General features: G+C 43.9%; 1 protein-coding gene across 7 annotated transcripts in view; it reads right to left on the bottom strand.

Annotated features, from left to right (window-relative positions):
* Window positions 1–16,469, bottom strand: part of mapk8ip3 (mitogen-activated protein kinase 8 interacting protein 3) — a 31,984-nt gene extending 15,515 nt beyond the window's left edge. For 2 of the 7 annotated variants that reach the window (XM_018734974.2, XM_018734977.2), the window contains exons 1-11: window positions 15,330–16,468; window positions 11,244–11,364; window positions 10,127–10,197; window positions 9,613–9,701; window positions 8,247–8,270; window positions 7,324–7,471; window positions 4,371–4,599; window positions 3,112–3,214; window positions 2,765–2,883; window positions 2,206–2,217; window positions 1,342–1,359 (exon numbers count right to left, since the gene is read on the bottom strand). In XM_018734974.2, coding sequence (XP_018590490.1) covers window positions 1,342–1,359; window positions 2,206–2,217; window positions 2,765–2,883; window positions 3,112–3,214; window positions 4,371–4,599; window positions 7,324–7,471; window positions 8,247–8,270; window positions 9,613–9,701; window positions 10,127–10,197; window positions 11,244–11,364; window positions 15,330–15,635 — 1,240 coding nt within the window. In that variant the 5' untranslated portion in view covers window positions 15,636–16,468. Of the gene's footprint in view, window positions 1–1,341; window positions 1,360–2,205; window positions 2,218–2,764; window positions 2,884–3,111; window positions 3,215–4,370; window positions 4,600–7,323; window positions 7,472–8,246; window positions 8,271–9,612; window positions 9,702–10,126; window positions 10,198–11,243; window positions 11,365–15,329 lie in introns of all 7 variants that reach the window. The other 5 variants (XM_018734980.2, XM_018734978.2, XM_018734975.2 and 2 more) reach the window with 5 other exon arrangements.
* Between the last annotated feature and the right edge of the window lie 1,060 nt (window positions 16,470–17,529).

The raw sequence follows: 17,529 nt of genomic DNA, 5'->3' as shown, positions 1-17,529 counted from the left end.
CATTCTGCAACAGAGAGAAATCTTAGGAAATACAACCATAAGGGAATGCAGTTTAAAATAAATAAACTAGAAAATGTTAAAATCTTAGAAAATTAATAACTCAAGTGTTTGTAACTTGAGGAGCCAGTCTATTCAATATAAGACATGGATACTTAAGTAAAACAGTAAAACAGCCTTGGGGGAAGTATGCAAAGGAGTTCTGTAACTATGAAGGTATACTATGGTATATATATTTGAATGAAAAGTTAAAAAAAAAAAAAAAAAATGCAATGGGTAGAAAATAAACAGGAAGGCTGCTAAGCAACACAAAATAGACACAGGAAGCAATGACATGGTGTAAAAATCTTTTGGGAAAAGCACAATGAAAGCCAAACTCATTGCATGTATAGAAAGACTCTCAGACATGCAGGACAGTGACAGCCATTCCAGATCACACACGATCTGACTCATTTGGAATATTCCAAAAGACATCAAGGCTGTCTGCGTTTTGTCAGGACTCAAGGCACTGCTTCTGAATTTACCACAGTGTTAACCCCCTCTGTTAATTCTGACACGTTGTATGAGTCACACGGAAGCCGTGTGGGTACAGGAGAGACAATTCTTGTTGGTCAGTAAAATCAAACACACCCCGGATTTCACATTTCAATGCAGTTTGGCTTCCATCATTCAGAGCGGAAAATGCTTCCTTCTCACCATTTTGTTCGGTGTGTTACATAACATTTGAATTAATTAGAGTTAGTGCAGATGGTCAGAACCAAGTCTGGGTTCTCATTCCTTTTGAATTATGTGTGGAGACACCAGATACAAACATTTACATTGCATTCAGCTGATGCTTTTCTCTAAAGCAACTTGCAATGTTAAGGTATCTACAATGATTCACCCATTTATACAGCTGTGTAACTTTACCGGAGCAATTTTAGGGTAAGTACCTTACTCAAGGGTACTACGGCTGGAGGTGGGACACCAACCTGTGATCTTTGGTCTAAAGGCAGTAGCGCTAACCACTAGGCTACCTGATGTCCCGTTACATTTGCCAAAAAGGTCTTCCATTGTAGAGTTGACTTTACGCAGTCATTAAACTATGGTTCTTGTAGCTGTGTCATTGATACAATGGTGAAATAAAAGAGGAAACGAAACAAAAAAAATCAGAAAACAAACAATGGCACGCCGAAGGTTCATTAAAGTGGGAAATATATTTGTAAATCTTTCTGCCGAAGCTCAGGCAAGACGGAGTAGTGGGCGAAGCAAGAGAAGGTAAGCAAGGGGAGGCAGTGCCATTGAGAGCCGGAGGATGAACGGACAGTGAGCAACAACAGGGTGAATAAGGCCAGGATGCCTTACCGAAAAAGTTATCTCGCACTGAATGTGTGATCCAGTAGGAGAGGAGTGGTGTGGAGAGATTAAACAGGGAGAAGGTGATTGGAAAGGTGCGATAAAGAGACAAGTATACAGATGGCTGCAAGCATTTTTTTATACATTGGGCTGGAAAAGAGATCAAGACTGCCATGATCTCTGTAAGCAATGACTCTGGAGAACACAGATAATAACAGTGTGCAGTATGGAGAAAGGAACCGACCTGAATTAAAGATGTGAATTCATATATTTCTTACTTTTACTTTAGCCTTTAATTCATTCTTTGTATTAACAATTAAGTGGTAACAATGACAATTTGACTAGGCTATCAATTAATGTTTTGGTCAGTTGGAATTAGCCTATTTTGCTGTGTAAACTGAAATTTGCTTTTAAGAGAAGCATCTCCAACATTAGTAAATCTTTATGTAATGCAAATGGTACCTTAGGGCCTCGAGACATTACACTGGCCATATCCACAGCAATCCATATCAGTTAGGCCAGCATAACACTGCACTGTTTACTGCCACTCTACACTACCAATTTGCCAGAAATCACTTTTTAAGGTATATTCTAGCCTCTTACCATAGTTACTTTTATGCATGTCAAAACGCACCATCACCAGAAACTCGGTTATAAATGTCCAAAGATGCAGAATTATAATGGTTTTAATTATACCGAATAAAGACTACTTATGTCATTTAAAAATTTATGGTTTTTGTATAATATCCTCTGATCGCTGCAAAATTATGACGATGTCTGAAAAGGCAAAAGAACTGAAAGCGGATAAAAAAAGGGAGCGTCACATGTTCAGAATGTTAGAAATACCAACCAATGCCATTGCCAGATACACACCTGAGAACTCCCCTATGGACGTGTCCAGCAGAAGCACACGTGGAAGGAGAGGAGGGAAGCACAGAAAATGGTCAATCGGTGACTGGGGGGACAAAATTAAAGCACATCATAAGCGGAAATTAAACAAATCTTAGAACGTGTCGAGGAGCAATGGCACTGCCGTGAGGGGAGCATGAATCCCAGGAGCCTGGAAGTGAGCGATGGATGAGCTCAGCCTTGCCATAACAAAGCGCAGTACAGTTTCAGCTACTGGAGCAAACCAAACTCAAAATTCGGGTTTTTTAATGAAGCGGGGTGCCTTGTAACATGGGGTACAGTGTCATGACTTGACAGGGCCAACAGCAAGGACCATACTCAGAACTGGAAACAAGTCCCTAAATGAACCCCCTTCACTCATGGTACAGAGCTGATGCTGTCAGAGCAATCGCTGTGAGGTCTCACCATGATCTCCTAACCAGGGAAATGAATCAACATGGCCACAGTGATGCTGACTCCTGACAGTACATCCCCCACACCCCTGCTTTCCACACGAGAGCCCAGGTGCCCCGCAAACACATACCGAGAAGCTCCGCCCCTGCATCCACATCCCCTATGATATCTGACTTGGCATCTTTGATCTCATGGTACAGAGAATCCGTGTTGATGCCGAATGCCTCGTTGACAATGCCCTGCGAGGGGCTGAGGAAGAGAACAAGTGACACACTATTAACATTAGCGTGAGAGGCCTAGCAAGAGAGATGTGCTACATTTTTAGCCAGAGCTGGGTTACCGACTTAGTGACTGAGCTTTATGACAGTTTTTCTATAAAATTAAAAAATCAGAGTCTAAACCAAAGGAGCAGAAGAAAAGACAGGCGTTCTGCGATGACCAAAAAGTGTGTCTTCCGGAAGTTCATGGTAGGTGTACCTGTTTCCTCCCCCATAAATCCGTGGGTCCATGCACATGTCCAGCTCCGGAGTGGAGTCAATGATCTCTTGGAACTCGGACCATTCGTCACTGCTGCCCATTCCTACAAAGAACATCAGGAAAGGATTGAGACACGCTGCATAAAGTTCTTCCACTCCTCATGATCCATTCGTTGACTCTTCTGTACCTACTGCCAAAAACCATTAAGGTCTAGTTCAGTAGGGTTACTAAATAAAAATAAATGTTTACCTTGATCAGCTTAGGCAAATCATTCAGCTACTGAAATGTTTCACAATTAAGTAACCAATAATTAAGGACTGCTCATTTCATTTTTTTATATAAAGAATAAACAGTAGAATAAATAAGAAAAAATACACACACACATTTTCAGAACCGCTTGTCCCTTACGGGGTCACGGGGAACCGGAGCCTACCCGGCAACACAGGGCGTAAGGCCGGAGAGGGAAGGGGACACACCCAGGACGGGACGCCAGTCCGTCGCAAGGCACCCCAAGCGGGACTCGAACCCCAGACCCACCGGAGAGTAGGACTGCGGTCCAACCCACTGCGCCACCGCACCCCCTTATTAAGAAAAAATAATTACTAAATAATAATAATAATTAAACAATTATCCTTAATATACTATTAAGAATAAACAAACAATAGCATAAAAAAGAGTGGTTAAATCTGCAGCCTTTGGACCTGAAGGTCACAGGTTTGAGTCCCACCTCTAGCTGAAGTACTCTTGAGCAAGGTACCTACCGTAAATGCTCTAGAAAAATTACCCTACTGTACAAACAGGTAAGTAGCTTAACACTGTAAGTTGCTTTGAAGAAAAGTATCAGATAAATGTAATTAAACTAGATAATTAATTAAATGCGATTATATGTTTCTCGACACTATCAGTTTAATGGCCAAAAATGAAACGTCTTTTTCGCGTATACTTCATATTATAGCCATGCACACAAAAAAATTATTGGAAGTGTCTTAATGTAAAGGTCAAAACAATGTCAGAGCTCAGTGAATTCAATTAGAGTTACCTCAATCACGCCTAATTAATGAAAGTGTTGGCTAGAACAGAAGCCAGAGTATGGGCCCCTCGGGACTAAAAGTGGAGTGCACCGAGCTAATTCACAATCAGATGCCTGTCACAGCCTGAATGAAGTGCAGACACACAGGAAGGGACTCATGATGAACACAGAAATAAGGACTAATGATGCCCCGGCTGGTCTGCGTGTGCCGAGGAGCGCCGCGCCTCACCGATGCTGACATTCCTGGTCTCCTGAGAGACCTGAACCTCCATGTTTCTGCTGAGGCGTTTGGCACTCCTCCTCCTGTTGTTAGCGTGCGCCATGTCAAAGCCGGACAAGGCCTCGTTGAGTGGTGTGACAGAGGCGGAGGGCACAGAAGAGGTAGGCGTGTTTGACTTGGTGCCTATACTGCTGGGAGTGGCAGCTACCGAGGACTGGCCGGATTCAGACTCATCATCCTACGAGGCAGAGGAGCAGGAGAAGGCAAGACATTGAGAAAAAAGGCAGTAAATATACCATGTCTAGTGCCGGAAGCGTAGTACTCATTCTAGCTTCTGGCACTGCTGTCTACAGGAGTCAGCAAATTTTACGCTGCATTACATGGTGTTTCACCACTGATTGTCAGCAGGAAGGCAAAGCAACGCTTCCAGCAGCTCTTGTTTGTGAAATCTGAATGTTAGTGCTTTTTAAACTCTGTTCATTTCGACAGTTATGCGGTTTCAATTTATCCCCGGGAACAGAACGTCAAAATCTTTCTGAGGCTTACAAAAAGAAATTTTCTAAGCTGCTTCTATGCATAATTTTACAACTGGACTTAAAAATACAGCCTTGAGTGTGATTTTTAAAAAGAAAAAATGTACATAAACACTGAACCAAGGCTGGACTTTGCCTCCAGAACTGAACACAGAATTCATTCCTTGAGGTATCTGCTCTACCAACCTGAAAACTCCCCTTCTCTTAGAAGTCAAAAAGGTCATATTTTCAGTTTATCCATATTTCATTTAATTTTGTTTTCCAATTCTATCTACTGTATTTCACTTTCATTTCAAAATGCAATTAGGATGCATAATATAAAAAACATAAACTGTGCAACAACAAACACGAGAGGAAGCAGGTCTAATACGGGAAAGAAAATTAATATAACACAGCGCAAGCTAAGAAAGCAACACACAAGTACATATTTAAACAAAATGATTAAAAACAATACTGAAATACAGGAAAAAGACATTTTCGACTGCAGCCCTTTTAGTTTACTAACCCTCCTAAATGCACTCAAAATAAAGTGTACATTTGGGGATGAAACTACACAAGGTCTGTTCAGAAAAATATAAGAGCGCATGTGTTATATCATGCCTTTTATGGATTTCCTCATTAACAGTACCAAGAACATTTCTAGATTTGTAACCGTGACAGAATGGTTTTAACAATTTAGAAAATGGCCCTGAACTCAATTAACTGCATTGATTTCAATCATTTTCTGCAGAAATATTGACTCTGCAGAGCCCCCACCCCCGAACCCCCCTTAGTACTACTGCGCCCTCCAGTGGGAGCGGCCGCTGGAGCGGTCTGCCCGGAGCCAAGCCTGGAACGCCGCACAGCGGAAATCAATACGCTGCCAAGGACACCGAGGGTAAATGATGTTCTCCTGGAGACTGAAGCAGAAACAGGAGAAGCTGAGCGCGACTGGCTGTTGGGGGCAGGGCTCACCCCGGAGCACCACCCGGGACTACTGACATCTCTCCAAGCCACCCTGCGCTACTAAACCAATACAACTTTGCAAATTTACAAAGAGCCTTTTCACATTATAAGAGCATGGGAGCACAGTAGGTAATATTGTTGCAACACAGTGTCTAAGCTCCATATTCAGGCAGAGGTTTGAATTGGGCTCGGTCTGAACCCGGTTTACATTCTCTCTCCGTGCTTAAAATCCAAAGACATGTGCAGAAGGCAACGGTAAACCACTTCCATACCTCCCCTTGGCACGAAAACCAGTGGCAGCCACGAGTCCAATCCGACTCGACGACACTTGCCCTACCTCCCCCGCCCCCCCCCGTTCGGTTTATAATCTGCCGCATGGACCCGCTGCTGACGTGATCATTCTCAGCTCCCTGCATTTCTAAAGGGACCACGCAATTCCACAGTTACTGCCACCGTCTGATGTTCGGTTCAGGTCCTCCGTGAAAAAACAGCGCCATTTAGTGCTCTTCAAATATACAAAGGGGTGTCAAGGTTTCCAGTTTTTGTCATGGTTCACGCGTGAGAACACCCTTTATATCCGTGGACACAGAACCGCCCCATCCGCGCTGCCGCCTGCCTTTTCATAGCCACAGCATAGAGAGGACACAGGGACTCAAGTTAGAGAGATTTGTGTCAGCACTGCAGCTATATCCTACAGATTCAGCAAAGGATCCCTGATGGGGACACTTTTGGACATATAGTACACATACAGATAGGTTACACATGGACAGCTTTTTCCCTACAAAATGTAAACAAAAGCAAAAAATGTGCTGCAGCAAAGACACAGTATGGACCCCGTGTACTTGCTTGAGTCATTTATTTATTCTATGCAACAATTTATCTAAAAATCATCTTCTTTTGTACATAGAGTTGTGTCTACACTGATAAAAAGATGCCATTAAATACATTAATTTCACACCCTTTATATTTGTCACTGTAAAGTCCAATCAATCAATTTAATTCATAACTAACTATGACATTTTAATACTAATTTCAATGCTAATTAGAAATGTTTTGTTCAAGGGAAGAAACATTACACTGAAAATATATTTTACTCTTTTAGCTAGGTCTGTATTTTTTTTTTTAACTAAAATCTATAAAGTATATAACTTTCAATTATTAAAGGTTGTTATCTTAACATAGTGATCGACATGCCATAATTAGCCAATCAAACCTAATTCAATCAAATTATCTGGCATACAAAGCAGCATACAAAGTGTGATCCCCAACCAGTAATGGAAATTTCACTGTTTTTAAATGTAAAGTAAACATATTTTTCAGTTCTTTTAATTTTGCACCAAAGACAGAGCCCCCTCCCCCCAGCTATACCCAGAAGTGACACAAGCAGGCATTCCTGGGGTGTAGATTCAGATGTGTGCTGCCGGACAGGATGAAAGCAATATGACCTCCTCCACCACTGCAGGAAGGAGATGTTTCAGTCAAACCTTATAGGTGGAGGTGCAGCGGGACTGGCTGAGCTTGCCGACCTGCCAGATGTCAGACCCCGGCGTCATCCTAGCCCCCCCCTGACACCCACGTACCATCCCCTCTGTGGTGGGGAACAGGCTGAGCGATGGTGGCCGCTCCGTCTTACTGCAGACGAGAGGAACAGGGAGGGAGGGATGGAGGGAGAGAGACATGTCAGAAGGAATACTCTCAATGGGTCTCAAGAGAGCTCTCCTGATAAGCATGCTTTTACCACATGAAGAAGCTGCGTCTTTCAGACTACAAACGGTTGACTTTTCAATGTCACACAGAATGTCTGAATTGACATCATATGGCACGTGCTTATATGATTCTGCTACCTGGCCACAATTCATATGACCATTATGCCACTTAGAATGTGACAAGAGCAAATAATATACAACATTAGTCTTATCATATGCTCATTAATCACATAAGAGTATTAGTGTGTTAATGGACTGTCAGAGTGTCATAGTGCGTGTACACAGACTGAGGGTCACGGGGAAAATTAAGGAAGAAAAGAATGAGCACAGCTCCACTCCTGGTATACTGGTGCATTAATGGCCAGGGTGTAGCAAGAATAAATCCTGTGATTTCCATTCTGCTGGGAACAGCAGCAACCCATAGGACGCCCACACGATGCTGAGCAAACAGGCCTGGCAGAAGCGCAGGGGCTGGTGACGTCCAGAAGGTGCTGCAGTCCCAAAGCATTTGTTGCTGCCAACCAAAACCATAAAGCCTGACTTGATGAGTCCATGCAAGAGCAGGACTACCAAATTATCAATTTGGTGGAATTGGTCTGGAAACACTACAGCTTTCTCACAATGAGCAGAACTAGTAGGAAAGGAAATGGGAAACAGGTAGGTCAGTATGGGTACGGATGCCAAATGCAAGTTAAATTTACCTTTTCCTCCATGCCTGACGCTGACTGTATCAAAATACGAGACAAAGTTGCAACGGCGCAGAGAACGAGACAGCAGAAGAGACACAAGTTAAAATTCCCCACAAGACCATAATTTACATAGAGACAAAAAGGCAAAGAGGAGAAAGGAAGGAGTACCAGACATACACTGCAGATTCACAGTCCATCAATTCACAGAAGGAAGGCTGAAGTCACTAAGCAAGAATCAACATGAGACTTTGGGGATTGCTAGCTCTTTAGCTATTTACAGATCCAATTACAGCTCTGATTTATTGAACTGTCTGTCAAATGAGCATTTATTTTCAGGTTTTTGTATTATTTTTTGCCTTCAAAAACCAAAAATTACATTTACGATAGATTCTCTACTCTTTATGTTTGCCTTCAAAAATGATTATGCAAGAGATATATTTGTACATTAAATCAGACACCAGCATTTACTCTGCTGAAAACCCAAAAAGAGCAAGGGCGAAACTGTCATTCCATTTTCATGCAACGTTGTATATATGTGCAGACAGCTGGGCATCCAGTGGACCTGCAACACTCCATCTCACACTCACATGGAATGTGCAGTGGAGTGAGCAGAGATTGTACTTTGGCACGCGGGGCACAATAAGGGGATTGTTGAAAATGTACCCTGCATTACATTCAGTCAAATATTACAATCAAACATGCTAAGAAGGTTAAGCTTCAACATTTATGCAAAACTTAACGGTGCTTTAAAAATCTACGCTGATTATTTCATACCACAGTATTTACAAAACACATGCAGGTACGCAAAATCTTGTGTGCAATGTTGATAACGAGTTTAAAAGAAATTAAGGAAAGAACACAAAGTTCCAATGACAATGTTTGTTGTCAGGAGAACAATCTGCAGCAAAAAAAATGAATATTAAGTACTATTTTACATTACACTTTGGACTCTGTCACTGCTCTAATTGAAACAGCCCACTCTTTCCTCATTGGGCCACAAGCCTCCATGGAGAAGAGATGGGTCAAAGCCATTGCATAAACGCAACATAAATTCTCATTATTGTCATGGCTTGCCCTACTTATGGCAAGGCAAAGGCTGAACAGAATAAAATGCCCAAGAAGAAAAATCACAGCAAAAAAAAAAAAAAAAACAAAAGCATAATTAGTGCAAATGTTCACTGATGCAAAAATACCCCCTGAAGTTCTGAATAGTCGCTGACCCTTGCATTTGTTGCAACACGTTCATCTGACGTCTATACATCTTTTTACACTGGGATATTAGAGAACTCACCATATCCTGAATTTTCCCTGCCTCTGCCCTCAGCAGTCACACCATGCACTGTTAAATGAAATAAAGAAACACAAGCTTCTAGCTTACTTCCGTCCACAGCCACTGGGCTCTGATTGGCTGGACCCGACCTGCTGCATCTTGGATCGTTCAATGTGTTCCACATATGTCTGGATCATCTGGGAAACAAAGAAGCACCAGCACCTTCAGCATTTGTTGGATTTAATTTTCCACCATCCTCTCCCCAGTTCCGTCAATCCCAGCATGTCAGTGTCTATATCTATAACTACATCGAGATCTTATGGCTAATATAGCGAATATATTTTGTACAACATAAGCATTTGCAAGCGGATATTTTTAAATATGGTACAGTCAACAAGTTCTAACATTGCCCGCCGTGTGGCGCTGTTGAGCTCCTGATACCGACGGTTTGCAACCACAGCAGCATCACACAGGAACCAGTCTGACTGTCCCGCCTATAGTGTGAGAGAAGATTCAAATCCACCAAAACAGAAAGTCAACATTTTCTACGTAAGAAAACTGACTGGAGGTTTCATGTGCAAAAAATTCTGCTGTGAACAGAAAAAAAAAAGAGAAACAGCACCTCAGTGTGTCTCTGGTGAAGAGCGTTGTACTCCTTCTTCATGTCTGATTCCCGCTCCTCGAGGCGGGATACTGGGGAAGAAAGGATGAAATGAAACCTACGCTGTGTCCAGACCGCAAACACATGTGCCAACTTTGTATTCTGTAGTGTGCAAACACTTCTGCTTTATGTACATGTGATAAATTTAAAGACTGCAAAACGCAGGAGGATGTCAGCCAACTGGGTCACACACAAGCAAAGCACAATTTGCAGTGAAAGAAAATGTGATTCTCCTGACAGTGACACTGATGTTGATAGTTAAAGTTCTCTAACTTTTGTCGAAAGTGCCAGATCACAAGTTCAGTTTAAGCCCCTTAAGTATCTTTGCAAATCTCTGCTTTCCTTAAAAGCCCAATAAAATACCATGAATGTGTCACAGAACACACTGATACAGATGCACTACCATCACTGAGGACTATTATATTTTTGAAAACAAGTGGGCAGCAAGGTGGCACAGCGGGTGCCATGCAGCTCCTAGGGTGTGGGTTCAGACTTGTGCTCAACTGAGGCTCAGCCTGTGACAAACCTGCATGTCCTCCCCAAAGATATGTTTTCAAGTGGACTGATGACTCTAAATTGCCCTTAGTATGTGTGATTGCCCTGTGATGGACTGGCACCCAGCCCAGGTTGTACCGTGCCTTGAACCCCATGCTTCTGGGACAGGCTCCAGACCACCGTGACCCTGACTTGTTCAAGCAGTTACTGATAATGAATGAAGGGCAAGAAGGTATTAATTCACACACTGAATAACATGAAAATGTACACTGATTCATATGGTGCAAAGAAACAAACTAACTGTACTTAAGAATCACCCATCTGCATCTAAGTCTCTCTTTTTGCTAATGTGATGTACACATAGCATTCACTATGAGATGTACATCACTTTGGAGAAAAGTGTCTGCTAAATGAATGTAAATGTAATGTAAAAAAAAACTGTAATGCCTGTAACAGTGAACAGGTTTTAAGTATTAATTTTTCCAGAGTATATAATATATAACAGGACAATGGTCTCCTGGAGAGCGTCACAGTGGAGGTACCATGCTGTGGGCTGATCACCCAGCCTCCGAAGCATACTCACTCTGGTCAGCATAGTTTTTGGTCTTGAGTTCCAGTTGCTTCGCCTGCAGCTCCAAGCTCTCCACCTGCTTCTGCAGCTCCTTCTTTTCTGCCTCCAAGGCATCCTCAAACTCGATAAATTTCTGAAAAGCACACGCACACACATAAAACATGACCGTGGAGTTTACTGCTAGTGCAATTACTAATTAAAACACTGACACACACACACTGCTGTCTTCTGCATTATGAAAATGTATCTATGAACAAATATGACCTTGCTGTTGTTCACTACCTTTATTATTCTGTTCCCAACAATGGTTTTTGGGATGTCAACAAAATTTAATTTAAAAATCAGTAATAATGACACTTTTTCTATAAAAATGCACCAAATATTAGATATGGTGACATCACAAACAGTGAATTCAATTTCGTAGGTCTTCATGCTCAGACCTACATATCCTGTTCCTGCTGTCTGTGATGCAGGCATATAGTGCATAAATATACTTCTGCCAGACTGGTTTGACTACAGACTGAGCTGAGATTCAAAATAACTGCTCAGGGGCCTTGAATCAAGGGTTATGCACCAAATCTGCTCAAAACGAAGGCCAACGTTTCAGAGCCGATTTTCTGAGCAAAATGTGCAAGGTAAGCCCTACTGTAGATGTTGAGTGCTCGGTGTGCAGTTCCACTAAAAGTAGACCTCTAAAGCAAGTCCACTTTAGCACACACACACATTTTCAGAACCGCTTGTCCCTTACGGGGTCACGGAGCCTACCCGGCAACACAGGGCGTAAGGCCAGAGGGGGAAGGGGACACACCCAGGACGGGACGCCAGTCCGCCGCAAGGCACCCCAAGCGGGACTTGAACCCCAGACCCACCGGAGAGCAGGACTGCGGTCCAACCCACTGCGCCACCGCACCCCCATGTCCACTTTAGCATTCTGCAAAAATCCAACATCAACTTAAAATCATGCTTCACTTTTTTCATACTTCAGCACTTCTTCCACGATCTGCAGAGTGCTCTGGCTCCAAAATCACCGCCACAACAGAGGGTATTATTTTTTCCACTAGCAGCCTCCCTTACCGACTTCTGGAGTACACTAGAATCTAAACCGCAAGTGAATGGATGTTAAGAGAGTGAACAAAAGAAATGCAACTAACTGGCACTTTGCACAAGAGCATACCCTAAATAATACCTTTATTAAGCTGCCATCGAACACGCCTCATTTTTAACCTTAGTGCTATTGCCACCTCTCTCTGTCTATCTGTTCATTCATGAACCTTTTTTGTTTTCACAATCTGAACGTACATTTCGAACAGCTCTTTCTAGCTGTTTTTTTGTCCCAGGATGCTGCTTACATTAAGCATCACACAGCCATTGCTACAGTCCCAAGGGTAACATGATGTATTATGTGTTGTTTTAGCTCAGTTGCAGATCCAATGCGCCTTCCCATTTACAAACAGGCTTGGTTACTTTGAATGGCTGGACCGATCCAGGAGTCGGGTTACCGCTCCAGCCTTCCTAATGCAATATTGATTTCTCCTGATGATGCCCCTTTGCTGCATCCCATCCCCACTGCTTGCAGCATGTCTTTACTTCATGTACACAAGGAAAACAACGTGGCTGTAGTAATTAAACCTGCTCCCTTATTGTAGTCCAAAGGTACAATGTCTTCATACTTCACCATGTAGCAAAAATTTGTTTTTTAAGATTATCATGGTTTTTCGGACTCAGAGACAACATGAATAAACAGAATATCAAGCACAATCTCAGACTAGAATTGAAATAATTGCATTATGAATGAATGGACTGGTATAGTTACTAGGCACATAAAATTGTTATTAATATTTAAAGCCAACAAAAATCATGCGCCGCGTTCAAAAGTTCTCTTCACTTCAGTTTCCTGATCTTAACTACTACAAAAACTCCATCAAAAACTACTTAACTGAAAAAAATCTTAATTTCCCAGAAGTAAATGAAAACACACACACACACTTTCAGAACCGCTTGTCCCTTACAGGGTCACGGGGAACCGGAGCCTACCCGGCAACACAGGGCGTAAGGCCGGAGGGGGAAGGGGACACACCCAGGACGGGACGCCAGTCCGCCGCAAGGCACCCCAAGCGGGACTTGAACCCCAGACCCACCGCACAGCAGGACTGCGGTCCAACCCACTGCGCCACCGCACCCCCTTAAACGAAAACATTTGTCTTGAAATACACTCAGCTTTGTTTTGAATTCTACTGCTTGACAAAGCTATCTAGACACTTCATCTATTTTCAGCCAAGCCGATTTAAAAAACTAAAGCAACTAAGATGGACTCTGACTTTAGGTCTAAAATAACAACAAAACAGTCGCAAATTTACAGTAAATACGAGAACAAATTTACTAAATAAATCTACAAGCAGCGGTGTTGAGGCAGAGGAAACAGACTGCGGAGGTTTCCAAACACCACAGGAGCACCACAGTAAGCCGAGCATCCGCAGTAACAGTACAGTCTGGCATCCGTCACTCTCTGCCACAGCCAGGCCAGCAAGACATCAGCATGGCATTGTTGTAAAGAGACACCATGGTACCAGGCACAGCCCTTTCCCCAACACAGTGAACCACACTGGAAGCTGCAAACAAAACAACTTGGATCATCTAACCTAACCTAACATTTCCTATATGCAGCTCCTCCACCTACCATACACTGACAGAAATTTGCACAGAACACAAAGAGAATATGATTTTTCATTATTACTCTGAGCAGAGAGCTAACTTAACAGCATCATAGTAAAATATAGCTAAGGCATGAAAAGTATAATTATGGTCAGATTGAATACAGGTACCAGTTCTTGATTTTCAATATAAATCTTGAAATTCCAGCTTCCTTTACCATAGTCCTTGTTTGATATACTGTTAGACTAAGTACTGTATTTTGTCTTAACATAGTAAGGCTTGCACAGCTTTATAGAGCACTGCATAGATTTTTGTCAATTTGCGAAAGCAACATAGACAATGATAACTGCTACAAATCATTGATGCTGGGAGACAATGTGTTTCCTGTGGAGATAATGTGGCAAGGAAAAAAAACGGATGTATTGTCTTTCCAATCCCATCCCTACTAGAGCCAAATTCTATCATCATCATCATCATCATCACCCTACAATGAAAGTTCACTCAAGTTTATTTATTACAGAGAGAGATGCTTTTGGAGAAAGTCGAAAGATACCGCCTGGCTGCTTGTTGACAGGGGGTTGGCAAGATGACCAAAAGGTAAAATGTTTTCAAGCATCTTTTTCTGAAGAGTAAATAATACAGAAAGCACGAAACCCCTGAGAGGACGAAAAATGTTGTGAGGCTGAGATCCTTTAGATTCCAGAGATACCACTGCAGTCCATTTAAACGGTTCCCACACCCGCAAGACCCTTCAAAAGCGGACAGGACACACAAGACAGCACACCTGAGCGCCGGCGCTGACGTGTGCTGCGATGCAATCACGTGACCCAGTGACTCCTGTGTTTGGTCATAAATGAGCCACCGACCTTCTTCTGAGAAAGAGTCGGGTAGAATTATTTTAAATGTATTTATGCACTCGCTATCAACTTCTCAGCAATGGGGGGGGGGGGGGGTGGAAATATTATCAGTAGTACCCAATCTAGTTATACAAAAATGGGGGGGGCAACAAATTAAGGCTTTCTTGAAGACTGACCCCCCCCCCCCCCCGCGTTTAGACTACGGTCCTGAGCACGAGAAATAAACCCCTTGGCACACATACCGTCACGACAAGGACTGCGGTGTTTGAGTATAAATGGTGGGGGGGGGGGGGGGGCGCAACTGTACATTGTAAATTACATAACAAGGTCAAGCAAGTAATGTCATTTATGTAGAATAATGATTATCATTATTATTACGATTATTATTACCATCATCATCATCAATTGATCATGTAACAGGCTACATCAAGTAAACACAAAAAAATATACAACTGTATGCGTTTTCAAACATGGCACGAGCGAGCGATTAATTGGGGTGTGGGGGACGGAGGGAGGGGACGGACAGTGCAAATGACAGAGTGGACGACACGACACACGAGACACAAGGGGTGATGATGCGAGGCGGCACCTCCTCCGCCTGCTTGCGCAGCGCCTTCTCGCGCTCGTACTGCGTGATGAGCTGCTCGTTGTCCTCCTTGAGCAGCTCGAGCTCCACCTCGTGCTCCTGGTTCTCCGTGAGCACCGAGTCCAGGTTCTCGAGCACGTTCACCACGAGCGGCATGAGCTCTTTCACCACCTCCTCGTCGTAGCTGTGGATGAGGCGCTCGAACTCGCGGTAGATGCTGTTGGCCAGGCCGGACACGCGCTCCGACATCACGGACACGGAGCCGTAGTCGTCCTGGTAGACCACCTCGTCGAGCGGCAGCTCCATCATCGTGGCGGCCACTCGCGCGTCAGTGACAGCAGCGGAAAAAAAAACCCCAGTCCTAACAAAACAGCGGCCCGCCGCGTCGCGTCTGCTCTTCTTGTATCCCGGGCGGGCGGCGTCGCTCGGGCTCCCGCTGCGCTGTGCCGCTTTTTGTGCTAAAATGTCCCAGCACTCGTCGTCCTGCTCAGTATTTTAAGAGAAGACGGGCGCCTCCATTGCGGAGCCCCCAGGTGACGCGCGCGCTTCGTCTCGTCGTCGCCGCTCCCTCAGTCAGCGCGAGCGCCCGCGCTTCGTCCCGCATCCTTTCATATCGCCTCGTTATTTCTCTTCTCTTTAAACCGCGCCTCACTCGCACCCGGCATCCTCGTCACGACGGAATCCACTAGCTTCAGTCCGGCCCATATTCCCGAAACACGGACATCAATATTAATACAAAATAAAATCCTCGCCGCTGCACCTGCTGCAGCCACAAAACCGACGAGCGCAGCGCAGGGAGGAGGATGACGAGGGAAAAAAATTCGATATAAATTCTGAAACGCCAAGGCGGAGCCAAACTCCTCCTTCCGACAAAACTCCCTCCCACTACACCATTTTTGTCCAGTTTTTTTTTTTTCCTTTCTTTCTTTCCCTAGCGCTTCGCCGGGTCGCGTCGTATCGCGGACTGTTCTGGACCCTCCCGGCGTAGGGCGCGAGCCGCCAGCTGACCGGTGGGGCGGGTGACGTCACGTTGTCTGCAGTGGGCAGCCGGAGCCGTCGCAGCTGCTGTGCAGCTGCAGAACGAAAGGCAGCGCAGTCGTCCTGGTACGATATCAGAAAGACACGGACAGAGAGCAGACAAAGCAGAAACAGCGCGCAGCCAACGCAAAATCTGGCGCGGCGCCCCGACTCTGCTTCGCAAATGTGAGGTGACTCAAAGAGAGCAGCGCGAAGAAACCGAACGGCGGCACGTGCGCAGCTCTGCGGACATTTTTTGTGCCCTCAACAAGCCTGCTGCTACATAAACTGCACATTTAAACTGTATTTCCATTTAAACCATCTCTTATATAGTAGGCTCCTAAAGGCAAATGAACACCGAAAGCCACTCAAAGACAAACGCTTGTATTTTCTGCATGTGTTTACATCTAGTGTGTGGAGGGCTGCTGCCGGGTGCAGAACCCACACTTTTCGGTGAACTGGAGCTACCTGTGGCCTCTTGTCAGTTACAGTAACACATCTGCCATCTCCAATATTAAGATTTCTGCTCTTATGTATCTCTTCAGTTTGTACTTACATATTGGACTCTAGTGGCCCAGCACCACATATGTGACCTAATGTCTGTCAACATGGGTTCCAACTCCATCCATAACAGCCACTTGTTCCCACCTGGGCTTGCAGCAAACCAGAGTCTTACCCAGCAGCACAGGGCCAAAGGGACACACCCAGGACAAGATACCAGTCTGTCACAAGGCACACCAAGCAGGGCTTGAACCCCACACATTCCCCTTGGGTTCCAAATTCCTCTGTTAATTCATAGTGATCAGCAGGTGCCTGTTACATTAATTCATTGAGCTAATGCCTTTCTCCCAAGTAACTTACAATGTTAAGGTACATTTGATTATTTACTCATTTATACAGCTGGGTAATTTTACTAGAACAATTTTAGGGTAAGTACCTTGTTCAAGGGTACTACAGTCAGAGCTAAGATTTGAACCTGCACCCTTTGGGTCTAAAGGCAGTAAAGCAAACCACTACACCACCACCTCTTTTACTCACCTAGCCAATATTCTGCACAACCATCTCAACCGAGATTTCTTCGCAGGGAGGGTTTCAGAGCCCCATTTTAAGCCAGTTTTAAGGATTTTCGTCTTTTATAATGGATAAAGACATTATTCATACCCACGAACATTTAATTCTATTAACA

Source organism: Scleropages formosus, chromosome 20, assembly GCF_900964775.1.
Source record: "Scleropages formosus chromosome 20, fSclFor1.1, whole genome shotgun sequence".
Lineage (NCBI taxonomy): Eukaryota > Metazoa > Chordata > Actinopteri > Osteoglossiformes > Osteoglossidae > Scleropages > Scleropages formosus.
This window is presented reverse-complemented; position numbering and strand designations above follow the sequence as displayed.